Source organism: Nerophis lumbriciformis, linkage group LG38 (assembly GCF_033978685.3).
Source record: "Nerophis lumbriciformis linkage group LG38, RoL_Nlum_v2.1, whole genome shotgun sequence".
NCBI classification, from domain to species: Eukaryota; Metazoa; Chordata; class Actinopteri; order Syngnathiformes; family Syngnathidae; genus Nerophis; species Nerophis lumbriciformis.
The window spans coordinates 11078573-11091410 of record NC_084585.2 but is presented as its reverse complement, the minus strand read 5'-3'; the positions used below and the strand labels follow the sequence as shown (position 1 = coordinate 11091410).

General features: G+C 40.6%; 1 protein-coding gene across 1 annotated transcript in view; it reads left to right on the top strand.

The window, feature by feature from the left end:
* The window catches only part of mst1 (macrophage stimulating 1), a 65902-nt gene that overhangs the window by 39927 nt on the left and 13137 nt on the right, over positions 1 to 12838 (top strand). Inside the window, exons 10-16 of the mRNA XM_061932320.1 lie at positions 1665 to 1767; positions 1843 to 1979; positions 2056 to 2088; positions 2160 to 2271; positions 2336 to 2413; positions 8720 to 8866; positions 8933 to 9039. Of these exons, the coding sequence (XP_061788304.1) occupies positions 1665 to 1767; positions 1843 to 1979; positions 2056 to 2088; positions 2160 to 2271; positions 2336 to 2413; positions 8720 to 8866; positions 8933 to 9039 (717 nt within the window). The remainder of the gene's footprint in view (positions 1 to 1664; positions 1768 to 1842; positions 1980 to 2055; positions 2089 to 2159; positions 2272 to 2335; positions 2414 to 8719; positions 8867 to 8932; positions 9040 to 12838) is intronic.

The following is a 12838-nucleotide window of genomic DNA, read 5'->3' as shown; positions in this document are numbered from 1 at the left end:
AGAATACATCATAACAGGAGCAGAAGCCGTCATTCATCACAATGAGCAAATATAAGACAACTTCATTGATCAGCATTGTCTTTAAATTAGCATCATACCTTCGTTTTTTTGTGCGTGTGTGTGGGTATGTGAGTGACAGGAAGAAGAGCTCTGACTCACATTCATTTGATGCCACCGTTAGGTTTGCATGTTTAAATATTTGAGCTGCAAATATACACTATATTGCCAAAAGTATTTTGGCCACCTACCTTGACTCACATATGAACTTTAGGTGCCATCCCATTCCTAACCCATAGGGTTCAATATGATGTGGGTCCACCTTTTGCAGCTATTACAGCTTCAACTCTTCTGGGAAGGCTGTCCACAAGGTTGCGGAGTGTGTTTATAGGATTCTTCCAAAAGCGCATTAGTGAGGTCACACACTGATGTTGGTCGAGAAGGCCTGGCTCTCAGACTCCGTTCTAATTCATCCCAAAGGTGTTCTATCGGGTTCAGGTCAGGACTCTGTGCAGGCCAGTCAAGTTCACCCACACCAGACTCTGTCATCCATGTCTTTATGGACCTAGCTTTGTGCACTGGTGCACAGTCATGTTGGAAGAGAAAGGGGCCCACTCCAAACTGTTCCCACAAGGTTGGGAGCATGGAATTGTCCAAAATGTTTTGGTATCCTGGAGCATTCAAAGTTCCTTTCACTGGAACTAAGGGGCCAAGCCCAACTCCTGAAAAACAACCCCACACCATAATTCCTCCTCCACCAAATCTCACACTCGGCACAATGCAGTCCGACATGTACCGTTCTCCTGGCAACCTCCGAACCCAGACTCGTCCATCAGATTGCCAGATGGAAAAGCGTGATTCATCACTCCAGCGAAGGCGTCTCCACTGCTCCAGAGTCCAGTGGCGACGTGCTTTACACCACTGCCTCCGACCCTTTGCATTGGACTTGGTGATGTATGGCTTAGATGCAGCTGCTCGGCCATGGAAACCCACTCCATGAAGCTTTTTGTGTACTGTACATGGGCTAATTGAAAGGTCGCATGAAGTTTGGAGCTCTGCAGAAAGTCGGCGACCTCTTTGCACTATGCACTTCAGCATCCACTGACCCCTCTCTGTCAGATTAAGTGGCCTACCACTTTGTGGCTGTTGTTCCCAAACTCTTCCATTTCCTTATAATAAATTTACTTTCTAATTTTTAGGGGCGAGGAAATTTTACGACTGGATTTGTTGCACAGGTGGCCTCCTATGACAGTTCCACGCTGGAAATCACTGAGCTCCTGAGTGCGGCTCATTCTTTCACAAATGTTTGTAGAAACAAAGCCTAAGTGCTTGATTTTATGCACCTGTGGCCGGGCCAAGTGATTAGGACACCTGATTCTGATCATTTGGATGGGTGGCCAAATACTTTTGTCAATACAGTGTAAGACAACTCGTCTTTTTCAGACTTTTTATGGCAAAAAAAAATACTGTCTTTGGTGGTCAAAACGATAATCAATTTCATTGACTTATGTATGATATTAAGCAATTCTAAAGGCATTCAATTATAACAAGCCAAGAGAATGTGTGCTTGATTGATGATCAAAAAAATTGTTTTACAATAAAAACCTGGCCTTCATCAAAAAGTAATCAATCAATAGATCATTTATGATGTGTTTTCCCCCTGTCAGATTGCTACCAAGAAAATGGAAAGAACTACCGGGGCATGGTGCGCAAAACTCGCAAAGGCATCACCTGCCAAAAATGGAATGTGAACACGCCTCACAGCACCAAGTATGGCAAGAAGAACGTCCACAAAAGTGATTGTTCACGTGAATATCCTGTGTGTCACCTTCCTGTCGTGTCCAGAATAAACCCCAGAACACACCCAGAGGCCAACCTGACAGAGAACTACTGTCGGAACCCTGATGGGGACCAACACGGACCCTGGTGCTACACCACCGACCCCAAAACGGAGTTTGACTACTGTGCCATCAAGCAGTGCGGTACTGACCTCGCTCTGCTTATTTATTTGAAAGTTTATTAAAAACATTCCTGCAAATTGTTTATCTTTTCCAACAGCCGGAGAGAAAGTATCGCTGACTGAACCAGTGGGTACGTCCCACATTACATATCACTCTTTAAAGCGATGGAGGAGAAAATACAGTTTTGCTTTGTCCACGTAGAAAAGGTTGAGTTCAGTGAGTGTGGGAAAAGAGAGGACCGCATCCAGAGGAGGCTACGCATCGTCGGCGGAATACCGGGGAACTCGCCATGGACGGTTAGCCTCAGGGACAGGTAGCAGAGAACAAGACCAATACACTGCGGGCTGCAGTTGACCTTTGACCCCTTACCCTTGCAGGAAAGGAAACCATTTCTGTGGAGGGGCCTTGGTTGACGCCAGATGGGTGATCAGCACCAAGCAGTGTTTCTCTTCCTGGTAAACATCTTTCAAACACTTTGTCACTGCCACCTGTACACCATTTACCTGGACGCCTTTAGGTCACAACACCCGCAAAGCCAATGCAACTATTGTGCATTTACATTTTTACATTATTGTGTGGGTGCATTTGAGCAATACTATTTTGGTTACTATGAGATGTTTTATAGTCGGTACACCGGTATTAATATAGTACCGCGATACTAATGAATCATTTTCGGTATTATACCGACTCTAAAAATTGCCTTTTGGCTTAAAAACTAACAATAAAGGTGAAGTTATAACCAGTGTTGGGTTAGTTACTGAAAACCAGTAACTAGTTACAGTTACTAGTTACTTTATTTCAAAAGTAACTCAGTTACTAACTCAGTTACTTACACCAAAAAGTAATGCGTTACTGTGAAAAGTAACTATTTAGTTACTTATTTTTTTCTTCTTTTTTTTTAAAGCTCCCATTAATGCCCTTTTTGCCTTCATTTCAGTACTGTTATTGCACTGGAGAATAATACAATCTGTTGATCAACTTGACATGCATTTTTATTTTCCTTTTAACATAATTAATGAAAAACAGTGCAACATAAAAAGGCATTCCTCCTTTCTTTAAACTTGGACCAATGACCATTAATAAAAAACAAGTTTAAGTGCAACATAAGAAGAAACATCATCTTCCTTGAAACATAGGTAGTGAAATAAAGCCTGACATCTGGAGTGATGCTGCTGTCTTCCACACTTGGAGCCATGGATTGTAGAATACTTGCTTTCAGTGGCAGGATCATTGACACAGATGGTGAAGTTTTAGTGCTCAGTAGAGATGGAACACTTTTGAGGGGTTTAAGCACCTGGAGGACCTCATCTGCCACTCTCACATCATCATCAGACAGGGTGACATTTGTCTTCAGGGTGTTGTGGGTCAATGCAGAGTATATAGCTGCCTGCTGCTCCAACATATCATAAGTGGAGTTCCACCTCGTTGGGACATCATGTATGAGCAGGCAGCTTTAGCATTTCTTGCTTTGTCTTAAGCACATGAGCAGCTGTTGTGCTTGGGTGGAAGTAGGAAACCTTCCTGATCCTCCCAAAGAGGCACTCCATCCTATTGACTGAGATTCCCTTCTGTGATGCCAAATTCACTACATGTGCAAAGCACCTATCTGTGGTCCCAGTCCTGCCTCATTCTCTGTAATTATTTGATTTTTGGCATTATCACGTGTGACTGGGATATCTTTATCTTCCATTCCTCCACTGCTTGTGTCAGTACCTGCGCAAGGCGACTCTCGTAGTGGGGGCGTGTCTTCTCATCTCCCAGTCTGCTGTGATGAAGTGAGCGCTTATAGTTCCCCTGGACTTCCACCCGTCTGTCATGAGCGCAACAGATGATGCTCGGGATAGTTTTTTCTTCTCCTGCTCATAAAGATCTGGCACAATCTTATTGCTGAAGTGGGTGCGCGACGGGATGTCGTAACGTGGTTCAAGCACGTTCAGCATGTGTTTAAAACCCTCGTTTTGCACAACCGAGTCTGCACCTATAAACACACCGATTAAATGGCGCGGGGCGTTCAAGCTCCTCCGTTACTCCGCTCGCCATGACCACGCTGTGTGTGGACTGAACGTGCCAACAACTTTTTTTTTTTGTTTCATATATCAAACCGCGGATCACTTATTGTGTGCCTCACCACACCCACACACACACACACACATAGACCGCGCCTCTTTTCTTCTCTCCGGCTTGTGACAGAGGAAGATTCAGAAGAACGACACCGCAGCGCTTCTGTTTCTAGCCGATACTACATCAAAAGTAACGTAAAATAACGCAGTAACGCATCATGTAGTAACGGTAACTAAATTACTGAATGAAAAAAAATAACGCGTTAGATTACTAGTTACCGCCGAAACTAACGGGGTTACAGTAACGCGTTACTTTGTAACGCGTTAGTCCCAACACTGGTTATAACACTGAAACGCCCTCAGGAAGAGGTGCTTTAAGTCCAGCCCCAGTCCGCAGTGTTTTAGCTATTTCTAAATCACTAATCCTTGTCTCCATGGCGACAAACAAAGTTAGTTTCTTACAAGTATCATCCCTGCAGGACGAGGAATAGCTAAACATGCTTCACTACACACCGTAGCTCACCGGCATCAAAATGTAAACAAACGCCATTGGTGGATCTACACCTGACATCCACTGTAATGATACCAAGTACAAGCGCGTATCTAGTCGATACAACATTGATCATTTTTGGCATCACAACATCTTCTTCAGGTTTAAAAAAAATTATATTATCTTTATAAACTCAGGAAATATGTCACTGGACCAGAGGTTCTTAACCTTGTTGGAGGTACCGAACCCCACTAGTTTCATATGCGCATTCGCCGAACCCTTCTTTAGTGAAAAATAAAACGTTTTTTTTTTTTAATTCAAGACAAAGTTATATGTTTTTGGTAACACTTTAGTATGGGGAACATATTCTAAGTAACAAAGACTTAATTTAGAGTTATTTGGTTAGGGTTAAGGTCAGAGGGTTAGGGCCAGGGTTAGGGTTATAATAAGGCCATGCCGAATAAGGCATTAATAAGTACTTAATAATGACTAGTTAAGAGCCAATATGTTACTAATGTGCATGTTAAAAAGCAACTAATTAATGGTGAATATGTTCCCCATACTAAAGTGTTACCATGTTTTCTTACTGGTGCACAAAATGAACCGTGCATGAACAATCACCTTGTTCAAAGAACAAAACCAACACAGTGCATAAACTCACAACAAATTACACACAGTGTGACTTCTGCTGTTGCCGTATCCGTAATACGCCGATAGGGAGAAGTTTTTATTTACACGATGAGTCGGGTGTGTCTTGACCTCCGCCGAACTCCTGAGCCCGACTCACCGAACTCTGAGGGTTCGATCGAACCCAGGTTAAGAACCACTGCACTGGACACATGAGGACTTTGAATATGACCAATGTATGATCCTGTAACGACTTGGTATCGGATCAATACCTAAATTTGTCGTATCATCCAAAACTAATGTAAAGTCTCAAACAACAGAAGAATAAGTGAGTATGACATTTTAACAGAAGTGTAGATAGAACATGTTAAAAGAGAAAGTAAGCAGATATTAACAGTAAATGAACAAGTAGATTAATAATTCATTTCTACCACTTGTCCTTAATCATTTTGACAAAATAATAGAATGATAAATGACACAATATGTTATTGCATATGTCAGCAGACTAAATTAGGAGCTTTTGTTTGCTTACTTACTACTAAAAGACAAGTTGTCTTGTATGTTCACTATTTTATTTAAGGACAAACTTGCAATAAGAAACATATGTTTAATGTACCTTAAGATTTTTTGTTAAAATAAAGCCAATAATGCAATTTTTTGTGGCACCCTTTATTTAGAAAAGTACCGAGGAGTATCGAAATAATTTTGGTACCGGGACACTATTTTACAGTAAAATGTTTACCATGCTTTACTGTAAATGGAAAAACGATAACACTAGCTGTGTTTCCATTACCCCTAGCAATGTGCTAAACCAATTTCTTTATTTTTTTTATTTTTCATTTTATTTTTTATTTTTTTGTCCTGTCCAGCTATTCAGGCAAATCATATAGTTGATGTAGATGCCCATATCGGCTGTACATATTTACTTCACAAAAGAGAAGTATGGGATACTTCTCTTGTTGCCTTATTTGTATTTTACTTTATTAAATGGATTTATAATATTATTTGGTGCAGGAGGGTATATGTGCGAAATCTAGATACCGCAATAAGAGACTGGTAAAGGAAACACCCATATTTCGAAAACCTCTCAAATATCGCTAAAACATTTTTTTACGCTCTCAGGCAGTGGTTTGTCAGACGTTTCGATATTTAAGTGTGTCGCAAAAGCATGACGGAAACACTTCAGTTGGCATTTATAGGGCACCTGAACACCGAACCAGGTTTAGGTGCCGATTGGTCAGCCGGGGGGAGTGACGGTCCCTTTCCAGCAATGAAGGCCTACCCGCAGGCTTAGAGAGACCCACATGCCCATACTTGCCAACCCTCCCGGATTTTCCGGGAGACTCCCGAAATTCAGCACCTCTCCCGAAAACCTCCCGGGACGAATTTTCTCCTGAAAATCTCCCGAAATTCAGGCGGAGCTGGAGGCCACGCCCCCTCCATCTCCATGCGGACCAGAGTGAAATGTTGACAGCCTGTTCACACGTCCGCTTTCTCACAATATAAACAGCTAATGATGGAGGGCGAGTTCTTGGTTTCTTATGTGTGTTTATTGTTAGGCAATTTCATTAACGTCCTCTCAGCGCGGTAACAACACACAACAACAGCAGTCAAGTTTTCGTCCCCCGTAAAGCAGTTCGTCTGCCGTAAACAGCAATGTGACACTTTTAAACAGGACAATACTGCCATCTACTGTACATGCATATGTGACCCACCCATAATGTGTCACATTTTTGTGTTGATTTATTTATTTTATTTTGTGGTTTGAATTCGTTTTTGGGGCTGTCATTACACATTTATCAGTATTCACATTGGTCAGTAGGGGGCAGTAAGGCGTTTCTTCCCAATTGAATGCTATCACCTGCAGACCGGAAGTGTCTTGTCATTCTGATGAGCGCAACCAGTCTGTGAACAATTGAAACGTCCTGTGTGCTTTTTCCTCCTGTATAACAGGTTAGTTTTGGTGAATCAACTCACTGAATAATATCCATGTGATCTTTATAAGTTTAAGTACACATTCTGATGGTGGAGCCTAACTCTAAAGTGTTTGTGAGTTGTAGTTTGTATTTGTGAATGAATCCAGTGCACAGCTGCAGTAATCAATACAAAATGGCGACGTGAGTACGCAATGTTTATATAGGAACTTTTGATCCTAATTCAGACTCCCAAATTAGGGCTCCCGTTTTCTTATTGATTTTATATTGTATATTTGTATAATGTGTGTGTTCTGAAATAGTGACAGAGAATAGAACAAGGATGGACAATTCAACCCTTAACTCAACAATGAGTAGATGAGTGTTATGTGTGTGTATATGTGTAAATAAATGAACACTGAAATTCAAGAATTTCTTTTATTTATATATATATATATATATATATATATATATATATATATATATATATATATATATATATATATATATATGATGTATGTATACATATATATATATGTATACATATATATATATATATATATATATATACATATATATATATATATATATGTATGTAATAAAACATATATATATAGCTAGAATTCACTGAAAGTCAAGTATTTCTTATATATATATATATCACCCCCCCCCCCCCCCCCCCACCTCCCGAAATCGGAGGTCTCAAGGTTGGCAAGTATGCACATGCCCGAACAATTTTAAACTTTGTCTGATATTAGCAATACCTCACGTGTGAAATGTTCTTCAATATAGCGTGTTTGCCTGAATAACACAACCTCTCTTTTTCAGAGCTTGTCTTTCTAAGACCAAATCAAAGCAAACATATTTCATAAATTATATTTATTGACCTCGAAAGGGACAAGCAGTAGAAAATGGATGGATGGATGGGCTAGTTTGATGATTTATTGATCATCATTCTCTTGAAAGTAACAACCTTGTAGACACTTTGTTCCAGTGTGAGGCCAGGTCACTGGAGTGTGTGAGTGACAGGAAGAAAAGCTCTGACTCGCTTTTGAGTCGCTTGGTGCCGCCTGTGTGTATTTGCTAATACAAATGTCCGAATATAAGACAACATGTATTTTTTTAGGCGTGAATCTCATCTTCTATTTAGATCAGGGGTAGGGAACCTATGGCTCTAGAGCCAGATGTGGCTCTTTTGATGACTGCATCTGGCTCTCAGATAAATCTTAGCTGACACTGCTTAACACTTAAGTAATGAATAATTCCGCTGGTAATCACAGTGTTAAAAACAACCACGTATCAACCAGACTACAAAGCCATCAGCAAAACCATGCAGCACCAGAAGTCGCATTAATGGTAAGATAAGAGACTTATTATACTCTAAGAATGTTGGTCTTACTTAAAAATGCACAAATTTAGTTGCATTCATTGTTAAAAAATATTATACGGCTCTCACGGAAATACTTTTTAAAATATTTGGCTTTCATGGCTCTCTCAGCCAAAAAGGTTCCCGACCCCTGATTTAGATCAATACATCATGTTGTTGATTCAAGTTTGCATTGCTGCACGGCCATGAGACCCAGCCAATGTCAGTCATTAGCTTGTGCGGGTGTTCCTAATGTTGTGTCCGGTCAAAGCAGCAGCTGGTTACAAAACTGCATGTGCTTTCAGCTACGTGGACCTGCCAGGATACTCGGCCATGATGGGAACTCTTTTCCGTGACCCCCTGGAGGGCGAGCCCGGCGTGCAGACCATCCCGCTCACCAAGATCGTGTGCGGACCGTCCGAGTCTCAGCTGGTCATGCTGCAACTGGAATAGTGTGTACACGTTGCCGCTGCACACGCACGCACACACTCAGTCTCACGCTTGTCTTTCTCCTATAGCGCCGCCCAGTTTAATGAGCGTGTCTCTCAGATTTGCCTGCCCCCTGAGCGCTACATCGTGGCTGAGAGGACCGTTTGTGAGATAGCAGGTTGGGGCGAGACCAGAGGCAAGTCAAAATAACGTGGACAATTAATTGTTGGGTAAATACATCCATAAATTATTTTTGTGGAATTAATCAAAACAACACCAGGAGGTTGCCTACTGCCACAATTGTTAATGCTCATGTTTTTTGACTCGGCGCTAATTAGAGACCCTTGTGGTTATTTGCTTTTGTAAACCATGCACCAACCGACGATTAGAGACTTGATGATTCATTGTATAGAGGCCTTAATTGATTGATGGATGGATGGATAGATAGATAGATAGGTAGTTAGGGAGGTATAGTAAGAAGGTAGCTATGGTAGGTAGGTATAGCAAGTAGGTAGGTAGATGTAGTAAATAGGTAACTATGGTAGGTAGTTATAGTTGGTAGATAGGTAATTAGGTAAGTAGTTATAATAAGTAGGTAGGTACCAGAGGTGTGGACTCGAGTCACATGACTTGGACTCGAGTAAGACTCGAGTCATGAATTTGATGACTTTGGACTCGACTTGACAAAATGTAAAGAGACTTGCAACTCGACTTAGACTTTAACATCAATGACTTGTGACTTCACTTGGACTTGAGCCTTTTGACTTGACATGACTTGCTACTTTCCCCAAAATCCAAAGCTTAAAAAGTTATTTGGGCGCGCTCCGTAATTTTCATTTTCTTCGTCTGTCTATCAGCGTGTTGTTCCTGTCAGCTGGTGTGCTGTCAGTACAACAGCCAATCAAATTGCAGGACAACCAGTGAACAGAGTTGTCCAACAACGTGCCAGTGATAAACAATTATGTTAAAGTTGGTTTTCGTTCGGGTATAAAAACTACGACTGGGTCAACAAAAAACGAATTGCCGTATGCAAATCACGCAGTTCGAATATTACAGACGGAGACGCAACAACTTCCAACTTCGTTCGACATTTGAAGTTGCACAAAGAAGGGTAAGTTTTGAATGTAAGATAACGTTTATTGGCTAAGTAACGTGACTTTTATTTGCTGCGTAGTTAAATCAGTGAGGCTGCAAACTCACTGCTAACGTTATAACCATAGACATCTTATAAGTAGACGCAGCATAGAGCGCTACTGCCTACTGGCGCAGACGAGGCGCGGGGCCGCCATCTTGGAGTGGTGATCCGCTCCACTCAGTGCACTTCATTTGGCAGGAGCAATGAACTGTCAGCACATTTAATTCATCTTACCTCACTGAATACCACTGATTTTCACATGCCTTTTTGTCATACGTGTAGCTATGATAACAGACACATGTTTTATTATTCATAGTTTGCTTAACAGTAATATAATATTCTTATACGCTATAAGTGACCAGACGTCCGAGATCAAAACTGGGAATATAATCCCAGAGAAGGGGGAAAAAACCGGTAAACTATTTTTAAGTTGAAGAAACAATATGATTAGGTTATATATACATGCGTGTATCCTACATAAACAATGTATGAATACATTAGATATCTATATATCTTAGGGACCTACAGACTGTATCTCTGTTGCTTCAGCAGCAGAGAGTTTATTCTGTCTTGACACTTTGTATTGATATTTTCTATTACATTCTTCCCTTAAATGATAATGTTTGCAGTGATTGTTTTATATGTATTATTTTATGTAAGTCGCTTTGGATAAAAGCGTCTGCCAAATACTTAAACATATATAAGCACCTGAAAGTCTTCATATCAGCTAAAACCACCAATCTTTTTCACTGGATTCAGAATAAAACCAAATTCTGTTTAACCCAACAATGTTAGTATTTGAATATTGTTACTTGAAGACTTATTCCTGGTTACAATTATACTGTTAAGATAGTATTGTCTTATACTTTGCCTAAAATGAGAATGCATCATAATCAGTGGCGGCTGGTGAATTTTGTTCTTGGTGGGGCTGAAAGTTTGTAAAGCAAACCCCTGTAGGGCGTCATCCTCCCCCAGAAGATTTCTTTGTGATTTTCACATACAAATATTGAAGATCTTTGATCCTTCTCAACTCTGTGGTAATATTATTTTCATAAAATACAACCAATAGTACGTTAATGTTAAATCTTACTTGTGAAAAGTAATCCCCCGATTCCTATTTTCAACAGTCCGCTCATTTGAGCAGGAAAACGCTGAACACCATCTTTGTTTTCTACCTGTCAACTGTCAGTTTAGGCTGCTCGCCGGCTCCTCATCACCACTTCAAGATGGCGGCCAAATTGCTCACGTCACAGCAACCAATGCTGCGTCTACTTATAAGATGTCTATGGTTATAACGTCATTGCAAACACGGCAATATGTTGCGTCCACTGCAGTTTGCTACCTTATTCATACTTTTTGTCAAGTGATTTTTTTTTAAGCAGGGTTGCATGAGGTACCTACACATAACGTTACGTTAGACAATGTATCACACACAGTAACGTAACGTTAGTCAATGTATCACACACAGTAACATTACGTTAGTCAATGTATCACACACACTAACGTAACGTTAGTCAATGTATCACACACAGTAACATTACGTTAGTCAATGTAACACACACAGTAAGGTAACGTTAGACGGCGGTCAGCAGCACGGCGTATTTTAGCCACCTCCAAAAAGACAAACATAGTCAAATAAAGGTCAGTTAAAATGTATACTATATTAAGAATATGTGTACATATTGCATAGGGTCCTGACATCTAAAAAGTACAACTCTGTTCATTGTTATGTTCATATATTTATGTTTTTCATGTGTACGCACACATCAACACACATACAGTATGAGATGAGATCAATGAGATAAGGTAAGAACAGGATAGAAACTGCTGTGGAACTAGTTACAATGCAATATGCCATGGAAATACAATGTTAACACTTTTGTGCAAATAAGTACAGTTGCACTTGTTTTTTTCAAATGTGTTTATTCTGTAAAGGAATGAGTTACATGTTTAAAATGACTGGTTAATAGTGCTATTTTGAAGTGCAATGTCAGCACTATCTTTTTCCCTGCAATTTCAAATGCACTTGTTTTAATAAATAAATACAGCGTTTTAAAAGCATACACAATCTGTCTAAATATATTAGTCTGTGGGTAAAAGGACTTGAAGTGACTCGAAACTCAAAGTGCAGGACTTGGGACTTGACTTGAGACTTTCCAGTCTTGACTTTGGACTTGACTCGGACTTGCCCTGTCTTGACTCGGGACTTGACTCGAGACTTGAGGGTAAAGACTTGAGACTTACTTGTGACTTGCAAAGCAATGACTTGGTCCCACCTCTGGTAGGTACTGTATGTAGGTAGTTATAGTGCAGGGGTCGGCAACCTTTACCAGTCAAAGAGCCATTTTGACCAGTTTCACAAATTAATGATAACAATGGGAGCCACAAAAAACTTTTGAAATTTAAAATGAAATAATAATGCATGAGAAGCATCTTTTTTGCTTTGTGCTATGTATAAACCAGGGGTCTCAGACACGCTGTCCATACCTTAATATGAAATTTGATGGCTGGTGCAGCACACGGGTTTAATATGAATGGCGCTTGACAGCGTCATGCGTGCTGTGATATTACAGCATATAGCACCCACTACAACCAACGTGCCTGATCAGCTACACATTGTATGGGACTTCTGCTTGCTCACGTAGGTGACAGCAAGGCATACTTGGTCAACAATCACACAGGTTACACCGACGGTGGCGGTATAAAAATAAAAACTTTAACACTCTTACTAATAATGCGCCACACTGAGAACCCACACTATACAAGAATGACAAACACATTTCGGGAGAACATCTGCACCGTAACACAACATAAACACAACAGGACAAATACCCAGAATCCCATGCAGCCCTAACTCTTC